Raw genomic sequence first — 23,142 nt, 5'->3', positions numbered from 1 at the left:
TGATGGGGCCAGTATGTTCCACAATATGGTTCTTTTATTTGGGATGACTCTGAACACTGACTGATCTCCACTCCCTTGGATTTGAAGAGATGTTTAGTTGTGCACTTGGGAACCTGTAAGGCTGAAGCAATTTTATGGATGGTGACACTACGACTGAAGGGTTATTTAATGTTGTAGAAATTGTTAAAAACACTGAGCTTCAACTGGAACTGCCTGTTATTAAAGGCTGGTTTCCCCACGTCAGTTCCATAAGCTCTGCTAGAAACACCCTGGGTTCTCTCCTGCCTCGGTGGGAACTGGAGGGAATCGTCCCCTGCTGCCCTTGGCTCCAGGCTGGTTTTTCTGGGGAGGGGACGTGGAATTGATTTGTTTGCTGTTGAGAAGGGAGCCGGGCCAGTTCTCAGGGAACGATAACTCCCAGCATCTTCCCAGCCCAACCCAGGCTGCTGCCCTGTCCCAGCCTCTGTTCCCCTGGGGGCCCTGCGTGTTTGACTCTAGAGCAGGCCGGGAGCAGCAGCTGAGGCAGAGGACAGCCTGGGCCGGGCAGATAAGAAGGAGTTTAGCAAGCAAAAAAGGTAAAATGGCAGGGGAGTATTACCTTGGACTCGACGGCATTTCTCCATTGGTCTGTCTGCTTTGGGGCAGGGACAATAACCCGTCCTGCTGCATTCGTTATTTCAAATGGCAGTTTAGGATTTTCATTCTCACACACGGTGCACAAAGCAGGACTCAACCTTTGCCGTAAACTAAACAAGCTGCTCACAGATTCTGGCAGCCACAATGAGCATTTGGGTGAGAGCTCAGACCTGCCCCTGTCCCAGAGGGAGACAGGGGTCATCTGTGTGGGGACTGAACCACTGACCTACCAGCTCTTAACTCCCAAACCTTCAGTAACTCTATTATCAGTGCCTGTGTGTGTTATTTAAACCATAAGAAAAACCACACTGGGCTAGACCAAAGGCCCATCTAGCTCTGAATCTTGTCTTCTGACAGTAGCCAAGAGCAGGTGCCCCAAAAACCAGTCAATAAGGCACCACTGGGAATTGAACCCAGGATCTCCTGTTTACGAAACAGATGCTTTAGCCAGCTAAGCCATGGTGCCTGTAGGTGCCAAAAATACAGTGTTTGCCCACACCTGACTCCCTGCCATCGCTACCAGGGCCTGACAAGCTTTGCTTGTCTTTGGATTCTGCAAAGCAGAGGAGCAGGTGACGTTTTCCTTGCAAGTTGTGTGTGTGTGAATCTTTGGCCAGGTCTGCACTACAAAGTTATTTCAGCATCATTATATTGCTGAGGTGTGTGAAAAACACACAATGCTCCCTCGGTCGGTAGCTTGTGGCTGGTGTACACACTGCAATGCCACATCTGGCGACAAAATTGCCCTCTTTTGGTGACAAAATAAAACCACCTCGATGAGAGGTCTAGAGCTTTTTGTAGCAAAGTTAAAGTAACAGAGAAAACGCTGTTCTTCATTATATCACCATAACTGGCCTTCCCCAGTATCCCACAATGCCTGCCGTGAACTCGCCTGCCCTGTATTCCTGCTACAGAGCCATGGACCCCTCCCCTTTCATCGCTCTGGGAAGTTCTGACAGCTGAGCCTGCTGCTCTGCTCCAGCAGCCAGGAGCAAATCACTGCCGTGGATGCTGCTCTCTCCCACCCTGCGAACACAGAGCAGGGTGGTGGGAACTTCCTTACATGGGGGGGGCACCGGCATCTGAATGTGACACCCCCATGACACCCCTTCCCTCCAGGAGGCTCTTACCTTCTAAATAGGGACGTCTGTTTTCTAGTAAAATCACTAAAAGGGAAGGAGAAAACTCGAAAGAGGTTCCTCCTGGCGCTCACGTCCGTGAACCCAAATACTCTCTCAGTCCTCAAAGAGAGACCTGGAGAAGGAGACTTGCTGAAGCAAAGCCACAGGGGTCTCTGAGGTTTCCCTGGCCCCTCGCCCCTGTCCTGCCTGGCTGATGTCAGCATCTCTCTGTGAGGTCACCACCTCCCCACCACTTTTGACCAATAGCCTGAGGTCCTGCAAAAGGCCTTTGTGATGTCACTGCCACACCCGTCCCTTGCTGGGCTAATGTCCTGCCCCTGGCCAGGCACTGTGGAGGTTTGAGCTGCTCCCTGTGGATCACCCCACTCAAGGAGCGTTCGTTCTAGGCAGCAAGCCGGTAGTTTTGGATCATCTGCACATTTTGTCAGCTCACTGTTTAGCAGATCATTTATGAATATGTTGACTAGTCCTGGTCCCAGAACAGACACCACTAGTTACCTGTTTCCATCCTGAAAACTGACCATTTATTCCTACCCTTTGTTTCCTATCTTTTACCCAGTTATTGATCCACGTGAGGACCTTCCGGAGGTGAAAGTAAGCCGGTATGTTCCGGTATAGAGAACCGGCAAGAGCCAGTACGCTGTGCCAGCCCCGCCCGGCTTCCTCAGGCTGGTGATTTTAAGGGCCCAGGGCTCCCTGCAGCGGCCGGAGCCCTGGGCCCTTTAAATCACCTCCCGAGCCCCCCTGCTGGAGCCCCGGGGAGCAAATCACTGCCGTGGGTGCTGCTCTCTCCCGCTCTGCGAACACAGAGCAGGGGCGGCAGAAGCTTCCTTACAGTGGGGGGGGGCACCATTGTCTGAACTGTGGCACCCCCATGACACCCCTTTCCTAAGGACCCCCACTCACAGCACCTCTCCCCCCGAGGCCACACCCACAGACGCCTCTTCCCCAAGACTGCAACCTCCCCCCCCCATCATTTGTCCTAACAGCCAGTAAAGAGTGGTGGGGCCATGGCCCTCTAACCCCCCTGTTCCAGCCCCCCTGACATAGAGATAAGCAGGCAGCAGTGTGTGCGTGTGTGAGACAGAGAGTGCTGTGCTGAGCTGAGCCAGGGAGAGAAGGGGGCTGATGTCGGGGCTGTCCCCTGCCTCAGGACTGGTTGCTTCCAGCAGCTGTCTGAACTTAGAGACAGTGTGCGACACACTCACTCTTCCGCAACGCACACACTGTCTCTTCCCCCCCCACACACACACACACGCTCTCTACCCTATCACACACATTGCAGTTGAAAAGCAGCTGGCAATCTAGTAGGATGCCCATGGAACAATGGGATAGAAACCTGCATCAGGTGATGCTGTACCAGCCCGTGAGGCATTGCAAACCCTTCCCAAAGCACCTTGCAGCCAGTTGCACAGTGGGATAGCTACCCACAATGCACTGCTCTCTGTGGCAATCCAAGAGACGCTAGCATGGATGTGCTCTGGTGACACAGGGGCATAGGGTGGACATGCAACAGCTGTTCAATTAAAACACTTTAACTAAAGCCAGGTTATTGTTTCATGTAGACATAGCTTAAGAATGCGACAAGACCCAGCTCCATTGAAACTAAAGTACCACAACTTACTGTGCCATTCACAGGATTTGAACCTGCACAAGGAGACCCCAATGGATTTCTAGTCCATTGCCTTAACCACTCAGCCACAACCACTTGCTTGATAAGTGGCGCTCACTGCACTCTAGTTCTGTTCTCACTGAGTGATCAATTCCAGTTGTTTCCTCAGACCAGCTTCCACAACACACACACTGCTGTGCCCTTGTGTAAGTGTGTCCATGGCTGAACAGCAAGAATTCCTGCTCCTTTCCCGTCTGGCTGGAGCATGAGGAGAGTGTGTTTGTGGTTAATGTTGTTGCTGTAGATTTTTGTCCATTTCCTGCCTCGATCATTCAGACAGTCCCTTTCCCGTCATATCCCCAGTACATCAGTGATTGCAATAGCAGGGGGCAGGTGTTCTCTGGGGCACTGAGCTTTGCCAGGGGGTTGATGGCTCCTTTCTTTCCTCACCCTGGAGTAAACTTGCTTTTTATTCCATCCTTGATGTTTCAAGGAATAACAACAGATGATCAAAGAAAGAGGTGGACAGGGTAGGTCTCAGGGAGGGGCAGAGAGGGGTGGGCGAGGGACAGGGGCGGGGGCAGAGAGGGGGGGCAGTAGGCAGACCTTGGGGTAGGGGTTGAGAGGCGCGAGGAGGCCTTGCGAGGAGAGGAGCGGCGATCAGCAGGCCTCAGCCAAAGAGCAGGGGTGGGAAGTGGCCAAATGGGAGTGAGGGTGGAGCACAGGGGGGGCCTCGGAGGGAGGAGAACGAGGGAAGGGGGTGGAGGGGGGGGACAGCACCACGGTCTGGGAAGGGGCCGCCCACAGGAGTCAGGGGGCCTGGGGCACAACAATGTCAGGGCCCCTTCCATAAAAAAAAAAGTTGCAATACTATAGAATCCTGTATTCTCCTGGGGTCCCTGGGGCAAATTGACCCCCCCCCCTCTGGGCGGCCCTGCCCTCAGCCTCTCCCTGTAAGTCCCCTGCCCCCTAGACTCTCTCCAATTTGTTTCTGTAGTGTGTGTGTGTGTATGTGGGGAACTGGACGCAATGCTCCAGATGTGGCCTCAGCAGTGCTGACTAGAGGGGAATAATCACTTCCCTCCATCTGCTGGCAACGCTCCTACTAATCCAGCCCAATATGGCCAGTTACCCATATTGAATGCAGACACAGCAATATCTGATACATTGGTTCCTGTCCATTCAGGAGGTTATTTCCCACCTATTCATAAATAATGAAGCTGTGTTAGAAAAATAGGCCAATACAAGCCTGTTAGCAAGACTAGGCCCTTAGCATAGGTAGACTCAAGGCCCTTAGCATAAGTAAAATCAAGGCCTTAAAATGCAAGCAGAGAGAAAAGCCTGTGTCAGCTATTATCAGCTTATGCTTGGTTTGTACGAGTTCATGCTTATCAGCTAGGCCCACGCTTGGCGTAACATATGTGCAGCTGTCTTTTTCTGCTTATGGCCAAAAGCAGTTAGCCTAATGGGTCATCTTCTCATGCATGAAGCCAAGAGTAGTTAGTATGATAGTATAAGGGGTTAAAGGGGATATCTTATGTCTTCCTTACAATGATAAATGTATCCGTGCAGCTGCACTGTTATCATGATGGATGTATCCGTGACAGTTATGCATATCTTGTTCCTTTTTGATTGATATATGTATTCTATGTACTTCAATATTCCCTATAGATACATTTACAGGACCTATAGGGTCAGCCAAGTAACGCAAATAAGACGTCAACAAAGTTGTTTGTTTCGGGGTATAAAGGTAAGCCCATCCGGCCATGTAAGGTGTGTCTCTCTCGGGCATTAGCCGGGACGAGAACACCCGCTCAGCTGATCGATCAATAAAACTAATGGTACTCGTCTTCCTGTTTCCGTGCCTCCTTGGTGTAATTGGGTAAGCTCCGGGGAGAATCGGGCCCTTTTGGCTAACAAATTGGCGACTCCACGCCGGGACTTCTCTCCCTGTTGGGGGCGTTGACCGGCGGCCGAGGACGGCTCAGGAGAGTGGCCACCTCGAGCTATTGGTTTGCTCGAGCTCCGGGTCGCCACAATCGACCGGGACGGCTACGCCCCCTCTATAGAGAACTCCAGCCGACACGGAAGCAAGACAGTACCAGAAGAGGGGAGTCCACCTGCCGGACGCGGCCACTCCGGGTGCGGTAAGTGCGTTTACCTCTTGGGTTTGAGGATTAACGCCCCCGAAGAGTGAGGGTTGGGACATTGGGCCCCTAATGCTAAAGGAACCCACAGATAGGAAGGTGTGTGGGTAAAAATTTTCTGACTAAGGCACCTAGGTTCAGGCACGGCAAATGTATAACTTTACTAACTCCACTGATTCGTGGACCGTGCTGAATGAATATTGGAATGTAAATACTACCCTCTTGTGTTTGTTTGCGATAGTAATACTTGTGTTTTACATTGTACTGACAACTTGGAAACCGCGGTTGCACTAGCCTGGTCTAGGACTTAAGCCAACTCTAGCCGCCCCAAGACTTTTGCGAGGGGAATTTCCCCCGGGACCGGAATATCTTGAAAGCAAGGGGAGTTGGCCGAACCCGTGACCAGGCAGATATCTAGGTGTAATGGGGTCCGGACAAAGCATGTCTACCCGGACACCCCTAGGATGTATGTTAGAAAATTGGCCGGAGTTTAGACGCCAAGCAGATTATGGAATGGTACTGTGTAAAGATAATCTGGAAAAATTCTGTACCTTAGAATGGCCAACGTTTGGGGTGGGGTGGCCCGCAGGGGGAACACTCAAACTGGAAACAGTGCAGGCTACACATAACGTTGTCACTCGGGATGGGCATTGGGATCAATACCCCTATATAGATATCTGGCAGGATCTCGTGGCCAATCCCCCCCCGTGGCTACGGGAATGCAGAGCACAAGCTATCAGAGCCTTATTAGCCCGCGCCCCTGTTAAAAAGCCCTGTCCCCCTTATGATACCCCCCGTCCGCCTGCTGTGCTTCCTTCTGCCCCAGACCCGATGCCTCCTCCCCCTGTATACCCTGGTCTCCCGGTCTTGGCAGCTGCAGCAGCTCCACAGGCTCCAGCTCTCGCTTCCCCTCCCCCGAAGGCGGAAGCCCCGGCCGTAGTGGTAAAACCCTTGCATGACACACAGGAGGCTGCAGGGATAGACTCGGCCACAGAGCTAGGGGATGAGCCGTCTGTTTCAGAGCACTCTGATAAGAGTGACTCAGTGGCAGACCGAGTTAAACAGAATCCTAGGACAGGCCTCAAGGCGCAGGGGACAGGGAGCTCCACGTTTGTTGCCCCTTTCGGGGACTCCCCGGGTAAGGCTGGCCCAGTTTTTCAGTGCCCTTTACGGGAGACTATGCTTCCTGGCGGTGATGGGGGTACTGGTGTCCTGACTATGGTATATGTCCCCTTCACCACCAGCGATCTGTATAACTGGAAACACCAGAATCCCCCGTTTACGGAAGACCCTGCCCCGCTGACTGCCGTATTTGAGACCTTGGTTACAGCCCATAAGCCCACCTGGGGGGATATGAGGGTTGCCCTAGATACCCTTCTTACTGCAGAAGAGAGACGCTTAGTTTTCTCCCAAGCCCGTAAGTGTTTACGAGAATCGGGGGTGCGGGAAGAGGATTTAGCTGAACGGCTCCCTACTGCACCACCCGACTGGGGACATACAGCGGCTCCAGACATAACAAAACACCATGACTATGCCGTGGCAGTGGTACAGGGAATGAAACGCTGTATTCGGAAAACCACAAATTGGGCTAAATTGTATAATGTGAGACAAGAGAAAAATGAAAATCCAGCCGCTTTTTATGAGCGCTTGTGCGATACCTGTAAAGGTATACTGACCTCGATCCAGAGACTGCCAATGGAAAGCAGGTATTAATCCCCCTTTTCATTGGACAGTCCTATGAGGATATCAGAAGGAAATTACAGAAGCTAGATGGAGCTGCAGGCAAAAATATAGAAGAGCTCCTGGGGATTGCGGTGAAGGTTTATGACCGCAGGGATGACAAGGAGCAGAGGAAAGGGGCTCGCGTACTGGCTATGGCCCTGAGAGAAGGAAGAGAGGAAAAGGGGGGCAAGGGACAAGGACGTTCAGGCTCAATTGGTAGGGGAAAGGGCTCCCGGTTGGGTCGGAATCAGTGTGCCTACTGTAAGGAAGAGGGACACTGGAGAAATGAATGCCCCCACCGACGGGTTAGGGGAGAGGGACATAAGGATGGGACTTCACCCGTGCCTGTTTTCTATGGTGGCACGGGGGAAGGGGCTACCCTATAGGGAGGCCGGGGGACCCAACGGCCCCTCCTGGCAGCACAACCCGCCAGTCTGGATCCCACGGTAAAAATTAAGGTAGAGGGCCGCCCGATTACAGCCCTTATTGATACAGGGGCTACTCTTAGTTTACTACCCCTCAACACGGCACCACGAGCCAGAGCCCAAGGGTGTGTCACGGTCCAAGGAATAGAGGGGCAGCACATTACACTAAAGAAAACCCTCCCCCTCTTAGTGAAAGTAGGGGACCGCCAAGTATCCCATCAATTTGTTTGCAGCCCTTCCTGCCCCATTGCGCTGCTAGGGCGAGACCTCCTCACTAAATTACAGGCGGAGATCTCGTTCACTAATGGGGCTATGGAGGTTAGGCTCCCAAAACAACAAGCTTCCAACTATCAGATGGCCCTACTTAATGCTGCTGTAAAACCTGCCCTAGCACACCACGGGGTTGACGAGGCTTGCCTGCCAGGCATCAATGCCAGAGTTTGGGCTGAGGAGGGAGGTCATGCCCGTGCCAAAAATGCCTCGCCGGTACACATCACCCTTAAGGAAGGGAGTTGCCCCGTCCGAATCCGACAGTATCCCCTTAAGTTGGCCACTCAAATCGGGTTAAAACCTCTGATCCAAAAGTTTGTACAATGTGGGTGGCTAAGGGAGGGCACGTCCCCGTATAACACCCCGATAATGGGAGTGCCTAAGCCTAACGGACAATACCGGCTCGTGCAGGATCTAAGGCAGGTCAATAAGCTAATAGAGGCGCCTTATCCTGTTGTCCCAAACCCCCACACGATTCTAGGACAGATACCCAAAAGCCATGGTTGGTTCTCAGTGATAGATTTAAAAGACGCCTTCTTTTCCATCCCCCTTGATCAGGAATCTCAAAAGCTGTTTGCCTTTGAGTGGGAGGATCCCGACACCCATTACAAAGCCCAATACCTCTGGACTGTTGTTCCGCAGGGGCTTACCTGTGCACCGGAAATTTTTGGTAGTCAGCTACGGAGGGACCTTGCTCCCTTCCTAGCTCGACACCCTGCGTGCAACGTAGTCCAGTACTGCGATGATTTACTTTTAAGTACTGAGACAGAGCAGACTTGTAAGGAACAAACTGTAGAACTCCTTAACTTCCTGGGGGCACAGGGATACAAAGCCTCTAAGGAAAAAGCACAACTGGTTAAACAGCAGGTCACTTTCCTAGGGTACCGCCTTAGTCAGGGGAGTCGAAGTTTAAGTAACGATAGAATCCAGGCTATACTCGACAGCCCTCAGCCCCAGAACCCCAGAGAATTGAGAGCTTTCCTGGGACTGACCGCTTTTGCCGACTCTGGATCCCTGACTATGGGGGAAAAGCCAGACCCCTATATGAAGCCCTAACTAAAGAAGGTCTGCTGCATTGGAAGTGGACTAAGGACAAAGAGAAAGCATTTCAAGAGCTTAAAAGAGCTTTAATTCAGCCTCCTGCTCTGGCTCTCCCAGATCCACGGAAACCATTTACTTTGTATGTCCACGAAAGAGCCGGGGTAGCGTCTGGGGTCCTCTGTCAAAAGTCAGGACCGACCTGGAGACCTATCGGCTATTATTCCAGAGTCTTAGATCCAGTTGCCAGGGATGGCCAGCCTGCTTGCGGGCTGTTGCTGCAACTGCTCTCCTCGTACAGGAAGCCGAAAAGTTAACCCTTGGTGGGGATACTGAGGTTGTGGTGCCTCACGGAGTACCACAGATACTAGGAACAGGGGCGGGGGACAGACACCTGAACCCCAGTCAGCATACTAAATATGAGGTGGGACTTTTACTAGCCCCGAACCTCACCTTTAAAACAGTCAGTTCTCTCAACCCAGCTACCTTGCTGCCTGACCCTCAGGCTCCCAGTGGTGCTGTTGATCCGACCCATGACTGTGTCGAAGTCCTGCAGCAAGAGACTAAACCCCGTCCCGATCTTTCAGATTTGCCCTGGCCCAACCCTGATCTCGAGGCATATGTCGATGGTTCTAGTTATGTGCTACATGGGAAGCGGTACACAGGGGCTGCTGTGATAATTAAAAGCACAGAGGTGGTGTATCCCTTTAAACTCAGCTCCTCTCTATCCGCTCAAGCAGCAGAACTAGTTGCTCTCATCGAAGCTCTTCGCTTGGGGGCTGGGAAGACCATAAATCTATACACTGACAGTTGCTATGCGTACATGGTAGTACATGCTCATGGGACCTTGTGGAAAGAAAGGGGTTTCATTACAGCCTCGGGCCAAAGAATTGCCCATGGGACCCTTATCAAATTGTTGCTTGAAGCCTTAATGCTTCCCCTGCGGGTCGCTGTCATCCATGTCCGTGCACATGGGAAAGCTCCTGATGCAGAGCAGCGCAAGTATAATCGTTTGGCTGATCTGGCTGCGACGGAGGCAGCACGCAGGGAACTGTGTGGCTTCTTTTAGTTCAGGACACTGAGGCCGAAACTCCTGTCCCCCGTTACACGACAGAGGAGGTATCCTGCGCCCAAGCTGCAGGGGCCCGGCAAACCCCCTCTGGGTGGTGGAAACTACCCGGGGGAGAAATATTCGTACCCCGTCCGGTGCTCCAGGAGATTCTTCAATCCCTGCATAAAGAGGGACATTTAGGATCGGGAGCGATGGTTGATTTGGCTGCCCGATCCCTTAGAGCAGTGGGTATGCATACAGAAGCCCAGAGAATTGTCAATAATTGCTCTGTTTGTCAGCGCACTAACCAGAAGGGATCTGGCCCCCCTGTTCCACTGGGAGGCCGACCCTGGGCTGCCTACCCCTTTCAAAGGTGGCAAGTGGATTTCGCTGAAGTACCCCCTTGCCGAGGCTACAAATACTTGCTTGTTTTTGTTGACCAGCTTACCGGGTGGGTGGAGTGTTTCCCTACCCGACACTGTCAGGCTCGAGCAGTTACTAAGGCCCTGCTACATGAAATACTTCCCAGATACCACCTCCCTGAAGTAATTGAGTCAGATCGGGGAAGTCACTTCATCTCCCAAGTGGTCCAACAGGTAGCGCAGGCCCTTGGTATCCAGTGGAAGCTGCATACTCCTTGGAGGCCACAAAGCTCAGGCCAGGTGGAAAGAATGAATAGGACTCTCAAAGATACTTTAACAAAGCTCTGTATAGAGTCTGGTTTAAAGTGGCCTGATGCCTTGCCGCTTGCGCTCACTCGCATTCGAAGGGCCCCCCGTAAGGGTCTGAGACTCTCACCCTTTGAGTTGGTTTTCGGGTTCCCTCCCCGAGTACTCATCCCCGGGTTCCGGGAAAATGTAAGCTGGGAGGTAGGGAATGACTCTTTGTGGAAACAGGTCTCTGCGCTGCAATCTGTCTTGTTTCAGCTACACCGGTACGCAGCACCCTTCCAGGCCCTTCCCTTGGATCGACCCGTGCATTCGTTCCAGATCGGTGACCGGGTCTTTATCAAGAAGTGGAAGCGTGATCCTCTCACAGCACGGTGGGAAGGCCCGCATACTGTTTCGCTCATCAGCCAAGCTGCCGTCAAGATTCTTGGAAGCGACAAATGGACGCACTGCACGCGAGTTAAACGCTTTGTTAGCTCGGATCCAGAGGACGCCTCAACCGAAGAGGACAACGGCCCTCTGCTCCCCCCGGCTCCGGACGCCCGGGGTGACACAGGTGAAGACTCTAACTGGGAGTATCACGGACTGGAGGGCTTAAAGGGACTCTTTAAAAGACGGAAACAATGAAGTTGTTCCTCCTGTTTCTGTTTTGTTTCCTTGCTTGCTCTTATGGTTGGGAAAACAGGTTTCTGCAGTTAGGAGAGATAATTGCAAGTTCCTTTAACCTCACTAACTGCTGGGTGTGCGGTGGCCCAGGGGAATTGGATGAATGGCCCTGGGTGGCCCAGCCAGTGCAGCCCAAGTACTTGCTGAGTAACCTCAGCATCGTGCATAATGGCACGGAGCAATGGTCCACAGATAGTAGCCCTTGGCGGCTCTATTCCGCTGGCATGGGAATCTTTTGCCTTAATCGCACCCGGCGTGGGGGCCGGTATGTGGGGGAAAGTAAATGTAGTTGGACCCTATCCTGGGGATATGATTGCTACCATCATCCTGGCTGTCACACCTATGATTGCTCTAAATATCGAGGGCGATGGAACCATACCCATGTGAAATTAACCAATAGTAGCTGGGTCAGATGTTCCTTCCAACACCATACCGGTGAGGGTTGTAAGGCAGTGGGACTAGATGGGTTCTTTGATTCCCTCTTTCTAGCCTGTCAACGCGATAACACCACTAGTAAAAAGCATGTGATCCGGTGGTATCAGTGGGCATGGCAGCACTCTAATGGAACTCGGGTAACTCACTTCAGACACTTTTGGTCTAATACGGACAGGCCCAGGTCAAGTTGTAAGTGTGTGTGGAAAGCAGGAGCTGGAGCATGGAAATGTGAATACTGCGCTCCTGATGGGGTACCGTCCTCCGTGATGGGTGGGCCATTCGGAGGACCCCTAGGAACAGGCAACCACATATACTATGAACGACCCTTGGACCCCGATACCTGGGATGGCCCTTTTGCTAATGGGACTTGGGCCTAAAGGGCCATTATTGGATCTGTGGCTCTTATGCCTATTGCAGACTTCCACCAAATTGGTCGGGATATGTTATGTGGGGTATATTCGGCCATTGTTCTTTCTCCTGCCCCAAAACCGGGGAAACACACTAGGAATTAGAGTGTATGACGATCTCGTTAGGGAAAAGCGGTTTGTGGACTCCACTTTAACTGCCGGAAGTTCCCAGGCCTGGGGAGCTCAGGAGTGGCCCCCAGAGCGGATCATCAAACATTATGGGCCTGCCACCTGGAATCCCACCGAGCTTGTCACGGGAGCTAGGGAACCAATTTACAATCTGAACCGCATTATCAGGCTGCAAGCTATCTTGGAAATATTAACCAACCAGACAGCTGCAGCGTTAGATCTGCTGGCAGATCAGTCAACCCAAATGCGAAATGCCATCCTCCAACATCATATAGTTCTTGATTACTTGCTGGCGGAGGAAGGCGGCCTCTGTGCAAAACTTAATGAGTCTAATTGCTGCCTGCAAATAGATGACAATGGGCAAACAGTGAAACAGTTGACCAAAGAAATGAGAAAACTCGCCCACGTCCCAGTCCAAACCTGGGGTGGGTGGGACACAGACTGGTTCACATCCTGGTTGCCACAAATGGGATGGCTTCGTAAAGGCTTTTTGCTTTTTATGCTTGTTATAGTTACCCTTGTAACCTTCGCTTGCTTCACCCCCTGCTTGGTCGCTATAGTTCGACGACTGGCTACCCATGTTACCTATCAGCAAATAATGACTTTATATCGGCCTGAGGATCGGCCAAAGGAAGCAGAGGAGTGGGGAAGTTTAAGCTCTTAAAATGCTTTAAGGGGGGAAAGCTGTTAGAAAAATAGGCCAATACAAGCCTGTTAGCATAGGTAGAATCAAGGCCCTTAGCATAAGTAAAATCAAGGCCTTAAAATGCAAGCAGAGAGAAAAGCCTGTGTCAGCTATTATCAGCTTATGCTTGGTTTGTACGAGTTCATGCTTATCAGCAAGGCCCACGCTTGGCGTAACATATGTGCAGCTGTCTTTTTCTGCTTATGGCCAAAAGCAGTTAGCCTAATGGGTCATCTTCTCATGCATGAAGCCAAGAGTAGTTAGTATGATAGTATAAGGGGTTAAAGGGGATATCTTATGTCTTCCTTACAATGATAAATGTATCCGTGCAGCTGCACTGTTATCATGATGGATGTATCCGTGACAGTTATGCATATCTTGTTCCTTTTTGATTGATATATGTATTCTATGTACTTCAATATTCCCTATAGATACATTTACAGGACCTATAGGGTCAGCCAAGTAACGCAAATAAGACGTCAACAAAGTTGTTTGTTTTGGGGTATAAAGGTAAGCCCATCCGGCCATGTAAGGTGTGTCTCTCTCGGGCATTAGCCGGGACGAGAACACCCGCTCAGCTGATCGATCAATAAAGCTAATGGTACTCGTCTTCCTGTTTCCGTGCCTCCTTGGTGTAATTGGGTAAGCTCCGGGGAGAATCGGGCCCTTTTTGGCTAACAGTGGGATATTGCTACCTCCGCATCTCCAGGCCTCAGGGGCAGACTCTGAGCAGGACTCCAATCCCCACCCAGAAGAAGGGAAGGATTGTCTCCCCTGTGAAAGATGCTGACATGAAAGAAAAAATCAGGGTCTCATTACCAGTATCATAAAATGCCACCCACTCCGCTTCATAGTCCAGATAAACCCCAATCTTCCTAGGTCTCTCACTCAGGGGCATGGGAGTTTCTGGGGAGGTGAGAGCCCGGTACTGATCCCCACACCGCTCTACAGCCCAGATCCCCTGCTCAGGGTTAAATCTGATCCCTCCCTTCCTCCTCATAGACTCTCTGGCAACACCCACAGCCCAAAACCCTCCATCTCCCACCTCCACCTCCCAGTAATGTCTCCCTGAGCTGAACCTCTCACAGCCCAGCAAACAGAAAGAATGGAATCGCTCTGGATTGTCCGGCACCTCCTGCCGTGCAATTCCACGCCTCACGCTTTTCCGATCCTCAGACACGATGAGCTGGGCATTTGCTGTGTTTGGATCCAGGGTCACATTCGCTGCAGTGGAAAGAGAGAATCATGATGCTAAAGGCAGAGCCAGAGGTGCAGGAATGAGGGACTGGCCCTCCCACTCCCCACGGGCCTTGCCCCCTGCCCCTTCTCCTCCCCCAAAGGCCCAGAAGCTGGAGCCTGACCGGGGAACCTGTGCAGCTGTGGGGAGCCGTGGGGTGGGGTGGGGGGCGAGAGCAGCCCCTGGCCCATGTCCCTGCCCCCCAGATGACCCCCCACCCAGGGCTGATGGAGGGTCTGTGGCTCTCCACAGCAGCTGCCCGGCTGTCTCTTACCATGGCCTGGTGGCAGCTCTTTGGCCCCCGAGGCCCTGGCCCCAGGCCAGGCTGGAAGCTGCATCTGGGTCAGGGTAAGAGCCATGCGGGCAGCCGTGGGGAGCTGCAGACCCTCCACCTGCCCTGGTGGGGACCCAGGGGATGAGGACATGGGCCAGGGGGAGGGTGACCAGATGTCCTGATTTTATAGGGACAGTCTCGATTTTTGGGTCTTTTTCTTATACGGGCTCCTATTACCCCCACCCCCGTCCCAATTTTTCACATTTGCTGTCTGGTCACCCTAGCCAGGGGCTGCGCTCAACCCTCCTTCTGGAGCCGGCCCTGATCCCGTCATACCAACCCCTCCATAAGCTTATCAAGCTTAGCCTTGAAGCCAGATATGTCTTTTGCCCCCACTACTCCCCTTGGAAGGCTGTTCCAGAACTTCACTCCTCTAATGGTTAGAAACCTTCGTCTAATTTCAAGTCTAAACTTCCTAGTGTCCAGTTTATATCCATTTGTTCTTGTGTCCACATTGGTACTGAGCTTAAATAATTCTTCTCCCTCTCTGATATTTATCCCTCTGATCTATTTATAAAGAGCAATCATATCTGCCCTCAGCAGAGTGCAGGACAGAGTCACAAACCCGAGCAGGAACAGGTCAGTAACACAAGCGAAAGGCCATCTGCGCCAGGTCTGAGATGCAGAATCTTTCCTCTCCTGCAGATGCCTCTCCCCAGAGAGGGGCTCAGAGACCCAGGAACGCTGGGGAGCCCCAGCAGGTTTTATTCCCATTTCTTTTTCATGAACAGAACCCCTGCTGTGCTCCTCCTTCCTAATATTTAAAGTCAGGTCACACCATAGCATGGTTTGATATACCCCTAATTTCAGTTCCATGGGGAATAATGAAGGCCAGGTACAAAGGGCTACCAGCCAAGAGGCCAACTCTCTAGAGTGAGGCGAGCCACCAGAAAAGGGCGTTAGGACAGTCTGAAGAAGCAGAGAGATTTTAGCCCAAACAGTGGTTAAAGTGGAATAAAACACAATGGGTCGCTCTCACAACTAGAGTTGGTGACATTGTTAGCCAAAACTTTTGTTGGTGAAAATGCAGATTCAACAACACAAACATTTTCCAAATCCATGTCAATTTTGCCAAATTATTTGTTTAAGACAAATAAAAATATTCAAAAAAAATCAGAATATTTTGTTTTGACTTTTTAAAAATGAAATATTTTGATTTTTTTGGTTGGGAACAATATTTCATTTCAAAATTTCCCTTAATTTTATTTTTAAAAAAGCAAAAAAAAAAAGTTTATAATGCTCAAAATATAACATTTTGTTTAAATCATTTTTTTAACTTTCTAAAAATTTTCATTTCTGGTCTGACCCAAAACAAATTTGTCTTCATTTTTTTGAAATTGACAATGAACTGAAATATCCATTTTTCACCCAGGTCTCCTCACGACATTATCTAAGGAGGAAGGAGAAGATCATCTTCTGTTTTCAGCAGAGGAGAGGAAACTGCTATAGAATCCAACTTTAACAAAAACTGACAAAGTCGTCTTTTCCTCTGAAGACAAAACTCCCAGTATAGCCTGATCACTAGGATAGCTGACAATAAAAATTCCTATGAAATCGTACATCAGGAATAAGGAGGTCTGTGTGGGGAAGGGGATGTGTTCAGTGCTTAAATTTGTGCCAGGGCACGCCAGCATTGCACCCCGGCATCTCTAGGCTTGGCAGTTTGTAGACCTGGTACCTCTGGGCTTGCTTCATCAATTATGAATGTAGGAAAAACGCTTGAGCCCCGGAACCTCTTTCATTACACATTAAGCACTGGATGTATATAAGAGCAGACCCATAGAGCAGCAGGTGAAACCGGTGTGGAAGTTTTGTGCATCTTTGGCTTCTTCTCCCAGAACTGTGCAAATAACTGATTTTTAGGTTTACACCAAAAATAAATAAAAAATAATAATTTTGGGTCAACCAAAAATCTTAAAATGTGTTTGTTTTGGGTTGAGTGGCATATATTGTTTGACCCAGTATCCTGTTTTCTGACAACTCCAGGTGCCCCAGAGGGAATGAACAGAACGGGCAATCATCAAGTGACCCATCCTCTGTCACCCATTCCCAGCTTCTGGCAAAAAAGAAACTAAGTGATTTGCCCAATGTCACACAGGAGAAGGGATCTGAACTGAGGCCTTCAGAATTCTAGGCTAACACGCTAGCCACTGGGCTGTCCTTCCACTATGAATGTGCACAGAATAACATCAGGACAGCATCCCATTCAAGTACTACCTGAGCATGTATTATCCAGAAAAATATTAATTCACTTCTCTCCATGTTCCCAAAGGAAGATTCCCCAGCAATACAGCTCACTTGGGGAACCACCTTCACCATTCAAATTTCAACCAGAGAAACTATTGCATTATCTCCTATTTGTGTTTTGTGTTGTTTTAAACTATTTCTACAAAGAAAGGGAGCAAGGATCTCTCCAGAAAGTGAAATTTGGACATTAGCTAAATACAAACTTTACTTACTTGGACAAACTAGGGCTTTTCTCCATTCTGAAACCAAGCAAATCAAATGAAGGTGAGCACTCATGTGAATAAGTTCATTGTTAAGATGAATCTGATTAATAAAAAAGGATGCATTACAGAAAAAGGGAGGGGGAGGGAAACGCTTACCAAGTTCTCTTTGAAGTCCACCTAAATAATAATAATAGTAATAATAATTTAAAAAATCAGAAATAAAGATGTTATGGAAGAGCTTTTCTCCCAAGATTAAATTAAGCCCAACCCCTTCATCAAAACCATCTCATGCCAAGACACATTCACCAGTGGGTTGTAAAGAGTGATGCTCGTACGCAATGTTAAGCATGTGAGTACACCATTGACTTCAGCAAGACCATCTGTGTGCTGAAAATGAAACATACGTTTAAGAATGTGTCGGCTCAGGGCTCCAATATAATTTTTTTAAGATTTACAGTTTTGCAGCGCAAGGTGTCTTTAGGTCTGATTATTAATTGTTAGAGCTGGTGAGAAAATAGTCTGTGTTTGGGGGGGGAGGGCATGTGACAATTTGGTTGACATTTTCCCTGCCCCTTTTTGGTCATTGGAAATAAAAATGATGATGAAAAATCAAAATTCAGAATACTTTGATTACTATTCCTCCCAGCCCATCACCCTTTGATTGCACTGGGAGTGGCATGTGTGCAAGGAATGAAAGGACAGACCGTAACATTATTATCAAAGTCTGTTTTTATTCTGACGTACCATTTTATAGACAACGATTTGTTACAAACACCCCAATCCTGCAAATGACCGAGCTGCTGTGCCATCTGAATAGCGGCCAAAGTTCGTGCATTTGATTTTCAAATTGGCATTATTCCTTTAATTAAAAACAACAACAATTTAACTGTGTACAACTTCAACGGAGAGGTTAGATTGGGATAAAAATTGAACTTACTAATATTTTCAAGATGTGCCCCTAAAATAAAGCAAACAGAAATAAATACAAACTATTTAAGAGTTTTTTCAATGAACAAAGATTTATATTCTCCATTTTATATTGTCTAGATAATCGTTAATTACATTTCTGTCCATATTGTGGATTTTCTGGCTACAAGTGAAAATAAAAATTCAAAGGTTTACAGGTTTGAACTGTTTCTAGAAGTGGGGCCCTGTTCTGCTTCTGGGAGTCTGAGGTGTGCAGAGATTGCAAGAGTAGGCCCTAGAATGGTAACCACTAACACCACTTGAACAGTTAATATTCATTCGGTTCTATAACTCCGTCTTTAGCCTTTCTACTTTCCTTATCCTTCATATGGATTGGTTTAACTTTCTTCTAAACTGGGACATCTCTCCATTATACCCTTTCCTCCTTCTGGCTCCCGTGTTGCCTCTCTTCCAAGTTGTAGCCACTTCTGCTACCACTGACAACAGCCGAGCTCCATCCTCTTTGGAACCCTGCTTCAGGTACTTGAAGGCTGCTATCAAATCCCACCTCACTCTTCTCTTCTGCAGACTAAACAAGCCCAGTTCCCTCAGCATCTCCTCATAGATCATGTGCCCCAGCCCTCGGTCATTTTTGTTGCCCTCCGCTGGACTCTCTCCAATTTGTCCACATCCTTTCTATAGTGGGTCAGGGCAAAACTGGACACAGTACTCCAAATAACACTATCACAGCATCTGGAGGCAATGCTGATATGGCTGAGGTAGGGGAGACATTTGTCATGCAGTCTAGAGCCTTCATGTCATGTGCGTGGTTCAAAAGAGCCAGGAAGCAGCTGACGTCTTCCCCAGCACAGGCAAGTCTCTAGCAGGATTTGAACTAGCACGGCCAGCTTCTGCACAACCACTCTGCAGCCCACCGCAATGGGACCATGCAACAAATAAGGAGTGGGTGTGGCTAGAAAGCACTGCCTGCTGGTAACCTCTGGCTGGTGGACAAGATTTATATTAGCTGCAGCCAGGTGGTAGGGAGTAGAACAGCCCATAGGCTGCTGTAATCTAAAGCTGGGTGAATAACATGTTTTTCAGATCTCAGCAATTCCAAATAATTGGCGGGGAGTGGTGCATTTCAGCTTGAACCACAAAGATTTTTTATTTAGTCACTCTCAGTGAATAAAAAGCTCAGTAAAAAATTAGTTCCAGGTTGACCAAAATATTTTGTCTGACCTGAAATGAAATGTCTTGTTCTGATTTCAAGCATCTTCTTAAAAAAATAAAGGCATTTTCAAAACAAAAAGTCACTTTGAATCAAAAACTCAATGTTTCATTTTGAAAATGTGAAAACAAAACGTTTCAATTTCTTCAGATTTTTTACACCCAAACAATTTGGAAAATTCAACGTGAATTCTCAAAACATTTTAATGTCACTGAATTTCCTTCCCCCCCCTAAAAATAAAATTGGTTGAAAAATTCCACCCCTCTACTCTACTCTTCAGTAAGCCTGGGGTCTGTGTAGAACTGGCCAGGGAGCCATTACTGACTTCTCTGCCCAGGTGCTGCTGCAACTCTCAGTCAGCATTCTGAGTCAGTACCCCTGACTTCTAGTCACTTAAACATTTTCTCACATTGCTTCTTTACATCAAATCATTCACTGTATGTCTAATCTAAAGCTGCAGGAGTTTTGAGGGTAGAAAAATAAAATGATGTTATAATGGAAAGTAACACCCTCCTGTCAAAGTTAGAATCAAGACTCACAATTTGTCAGACCACTCTGTTTTTATTAGCGCAGCGCTCCGCCAATAACACTCAGATAATGTGAGTGGCCATGCAAGACCCAAACAGTCTTATTTATACAGATAAAAGAGCGGGAATCAAACAAAGGGACAAAGGAGAAAAACAGCAAAATTCACCTGGGGCATAGCATGCATATCCTACTTCCTTACTAACTCCTATCGATCTAAGGCTAATGCTTCACCAATTGCCCTTAAACGGTGCAATTGTTCTATGTTAATGTCTGTTTTCCTGACACCTGACTCCAGCATTCCAGCGATTTTCCTTAAAGGTACAGACAGCATTTCTTTAATCCTATCTATTTTTGTAATATAATTCATTCTACTTTCACCCTCCAAAAAAAGTTTCGACTGGGGGAAATATAACTTACTAATTTCTTCATGGAGTTCACCTAAAAAGAGAGAGAAAGAAATCCACATAAATAATTAGACGCTTGTAATATTTTATCTGATTTAGGCCTGATCCTGCAAACACTTATTCATGTGTAGTCGTCCCACTGAATTGCGTAAAGTTACATATTGGCTTAAGTCTTTGCAATATCTGGGTTCAATTGTTATTACATGGGATTTTTCTTTACTGCCTAAAACTCAGATGTTTCATTAGAAGAAAAATAGAACTTACTGATATTGTCAAGGTGTTTCCCTAAAATAAAACAAAAACAAATACAAATTATATCATTCATTTAATATTTTCATTTAAATTATTTAAGAACTTTAAGTGAATACAAATTTCAAGGATTTTTTTTTTCATTTTTAAATTAATTCCCAGTATCAAGATCGTCAGTACTAACATTTTCTTTCGTGTTGCATTACCCTTATGGATTCACTACACATACAGATCAATCCTTTCAAAGGTTGGCAGCTCTGAATTATCTGTAGGATTCAGGCCAATCCTGCTTCACAGACCCTAATCTCCTGTTGGCTTCACTGGTAATCGAGAGTGCAAAGACAGCAGGATCAAATCCTAAAATGCGAAGAGTTTGTTGATATGACTTGAGCCTTCAATATTTATTTGCTTTTCTAGCTAGGGAGGGTGTGAAATCTCCATCACTGGAGGTTTTTAAGAACAGGTCAGACAAACACTGTCAGGGACGGTCTAGGTATGCTTCACCCACATGTACCAAGGCAGGATGGGGGGAAGTGGCAGGACTAGAAGACCTCTTGAGGTCCCTTCCAGTTCTGCATTTCTACAATTCTCTGGGTCTTTATCAGTGCTGTTGCTTTTACTATAAAGATTGATGGCAGTATTTTCCTAGCTCTGTTCCCACTGAAGTTAGTGGGAGTTTCACCACTGACTTCAGTAAGAGCAAATTTAGGCCAGTCCCAGGTGCTTTTGATAATGCCAATCTAATAGGTTTAGACTGTCCCTTGTATGCCACAACTCAATTACGTTATGGCCCAATTCAGGAAAGCACTTACATAAGAACATAAGAACGGCCATACTGGGTCAGACCAAAGGTCCATCTAGCCCAGTATCCTGTCTACCGACAGTGGCCAATGCCAGGTGTCCCAGAGGGAGTGAACCTAACAGGAAATGATCAAGTGATCTCTCTCCTGCCATCCATCTCCATCCTCTGACGAACAGAGGCTAGGGACACCATTCTTTACCCATCCTGGCTAATAGCCATTAATGGACTTAACCTCTATGAATTTATCCAGTTCTCTCTTAAACCCTGTTATAGTCCTAGCCTTCACAACCTCCTCAGGTAAGGAGTTCCACAAGTTGACTGTGCGCGTGAAGAAGAACTTCCTTTTATTTGTTTTAAACCTGCTGCCTATTAATTTCATTTGGTGACCCCTAGTTCTTGTATTATAGGAATAAGTAAATAACTTTTCCTTATCCACTTTCTCCACATCACTCATGATTGTATATACCTCTATCATACCCCCCTTAGTCTCCTCTTTTCCAAGCTGAAGAGTCCTAGCCTCTTTAATCTTTCCTCATATGGGACCCTCGCCAAACCCCTAATCATTTTAGTTGCCCTTTTCTGAACCTTTTCTAGCACTAGAATATCTTTTTTGAGATGAGGTGACCACATTTGTACACAGTATTCGAGATGTGGGCGTACCATGGATTTATATAAGGGCAATAATATATTCTCAGTCTTATTCTCTATCCCCTTTTTAATGATTCCTAACATCCTGTTTGCTTTTTTGACCGCCTCTACACACTGCGTGGACATCCTCAGAGAACTGTCCACGATGACTCCAAGATCTTTTTCCTGACTCGTTGTAGCTAAATTAGCCCCCATCATATTGTATGTATAGTTGGGGTTATTTTTTTCAATGTGCATTACTTTACATTTATCCACATTAAATTTCATTTGCCACTTTGTTGCCCAATCACTTAGTTTTGTGAGAGCTTTTGGAAGTTCTTCACAGTCTGCTTTGGTCTTAACTGTCTTGAGCAGTTTAGTAGCTTAAACACACTTAAGCATGTGTTTCAAGACTAAAGTTAAACACTTGCTTAGGTGCTATGCTGAATTGGGGCCTCGGCCTCTAATCACTTGGATGCTACAGCGAACAATAAAACAGCATCAGAGTTTCTGTTGGAAACTTTATTTCTGTTCCCTTTCATGTTTCTTCCATTGCCTTTTGGTGACCTTAGTGCATAGTGAACCTTGGGGAGGAAGGGGGACTGCGCTGGAGAACAGAGTTAAAATCCTTAATGTGAGATGACTATTTACAGAAGGGAAAATGAGGAAAAAGCTAACTTACCCATTTCTGCCTGTAATCTCCCTACGGAAAGAAGAAAAAGCAAACCAGATACAAATAGCTATAATGCCCTGCTCCTGTCCAGGTGCCTACAGATACAGTTTTCATTATAAGCACAAAATTATTCACGCGTATTATTCTATATGTTTCCTAAGGTTACATGTCAGAAATGTGTTAGATATGCCCAATTTTGCAAATCTTTATGCACAGGAAGAGCATTATTCACATGTGTAATCCTGTGTAGGGTCGGGCTCTTAAAATTATTTTAAAAGCATTACTATTTTGATGGGTGGAATATGTTTTTGTCTACTCACTTGTTACTGAATTTTTTTCCATTTTTTTGTGCATTCCAAACTCCTAACAACTACTCTGGGAGTTATACATGTGGAAAGAATGAAAAACTAGACCTTAAAATCACTAATACTTTACTAACAATTTGAGGATATGGCTTGTTTTTCTATTTTTCTTGTTAACAGAATAAGAGCTGTTAGCAGCTGTGTAACTCAGTGAATTGTTGATTTTTCTGACCAGTGGCCAAACTGACCATCGCCCCCCCCACCCAACGTTTGTTGTTTCAGTTTGTTTTTTCCTTCACAAAATGAGGAATGAAAAAAACAAAACAGCTTGATTGAACAAACTGTTTTGAATATCAATTTGAATTG

At 47.7% G+C, this 23,142-nt stretch overlaps 2 protein-coding genes and 1 non-coding gene across 3 annotated transcripts; 1 reads left to right on the top strand and 2 right to left on the bottom strand.

Annotated features, from left to right (window-relative positions):
- Positions 1-1,028: 1,028 nt before the first annotated feature.
- Positions 1,029-1,102, bottom strand: TRNAT-CGU. Its single transcript has one exon. It is a non-coding gene; the product is annotated as a tRNA-Thr (tRNA).
- An 8,947-nt stretch (positions 1,103-10,049) lies between these two features.
- On the top strand, positions 10,050-11,338 carry LOC120392801. Its single transcript, XM_039517513.1, has one exon. It carries the CDS (start codon positions 10,256-10,258, stop codon positions 11,336-11,338), a length of 1,083 nt encoding a protein of 360 aa, XP_039373447.1. The 5' UTR covers positions 10,050-10,255.
- A 2,407-nt stretch (positions 11,339-13,745) lies between these two features.
- LOC120392800 (butyrophilin subfamily 2 member A2-like) lies at positions 13,746-17,231 on the bottom strand (the record flags this gene model as incomplete). Its single annotated transcript, XM_039517512.1, has 3 exons — positions 13,746-14,257; positions 17,064-17,090; positions 17,211-17,231. Coding segments are annotated over 3 exons (560 nt in total), but the record flags the coding sequence as incomplete, so codon positions are not given.
- Between the last annotated feature and the right edge of the window lie 5,911 nt (positions 17,232-23,142).

The sequence above is a fragment of the Mauremys reevesii genome, unplaced genomic scaffold (genome assembly GCF_016161935.1).
Source record: "Mauremys reevesii isolate NIE-2019 unplaced genomic scaffold, ASM1616193v1 Contig117, whole genome shotgun sequence".
NCBI lineage: Eukaryota > Metazoa > Chordata > Testudines > Geoemydidae > Mauremys > Mauremys reevesii.
The sequence above is the reverse complement of the archived record's forward strand: the minus strand, read 5'-3'. Positions and strand labels throughout refer to the sequence as shown.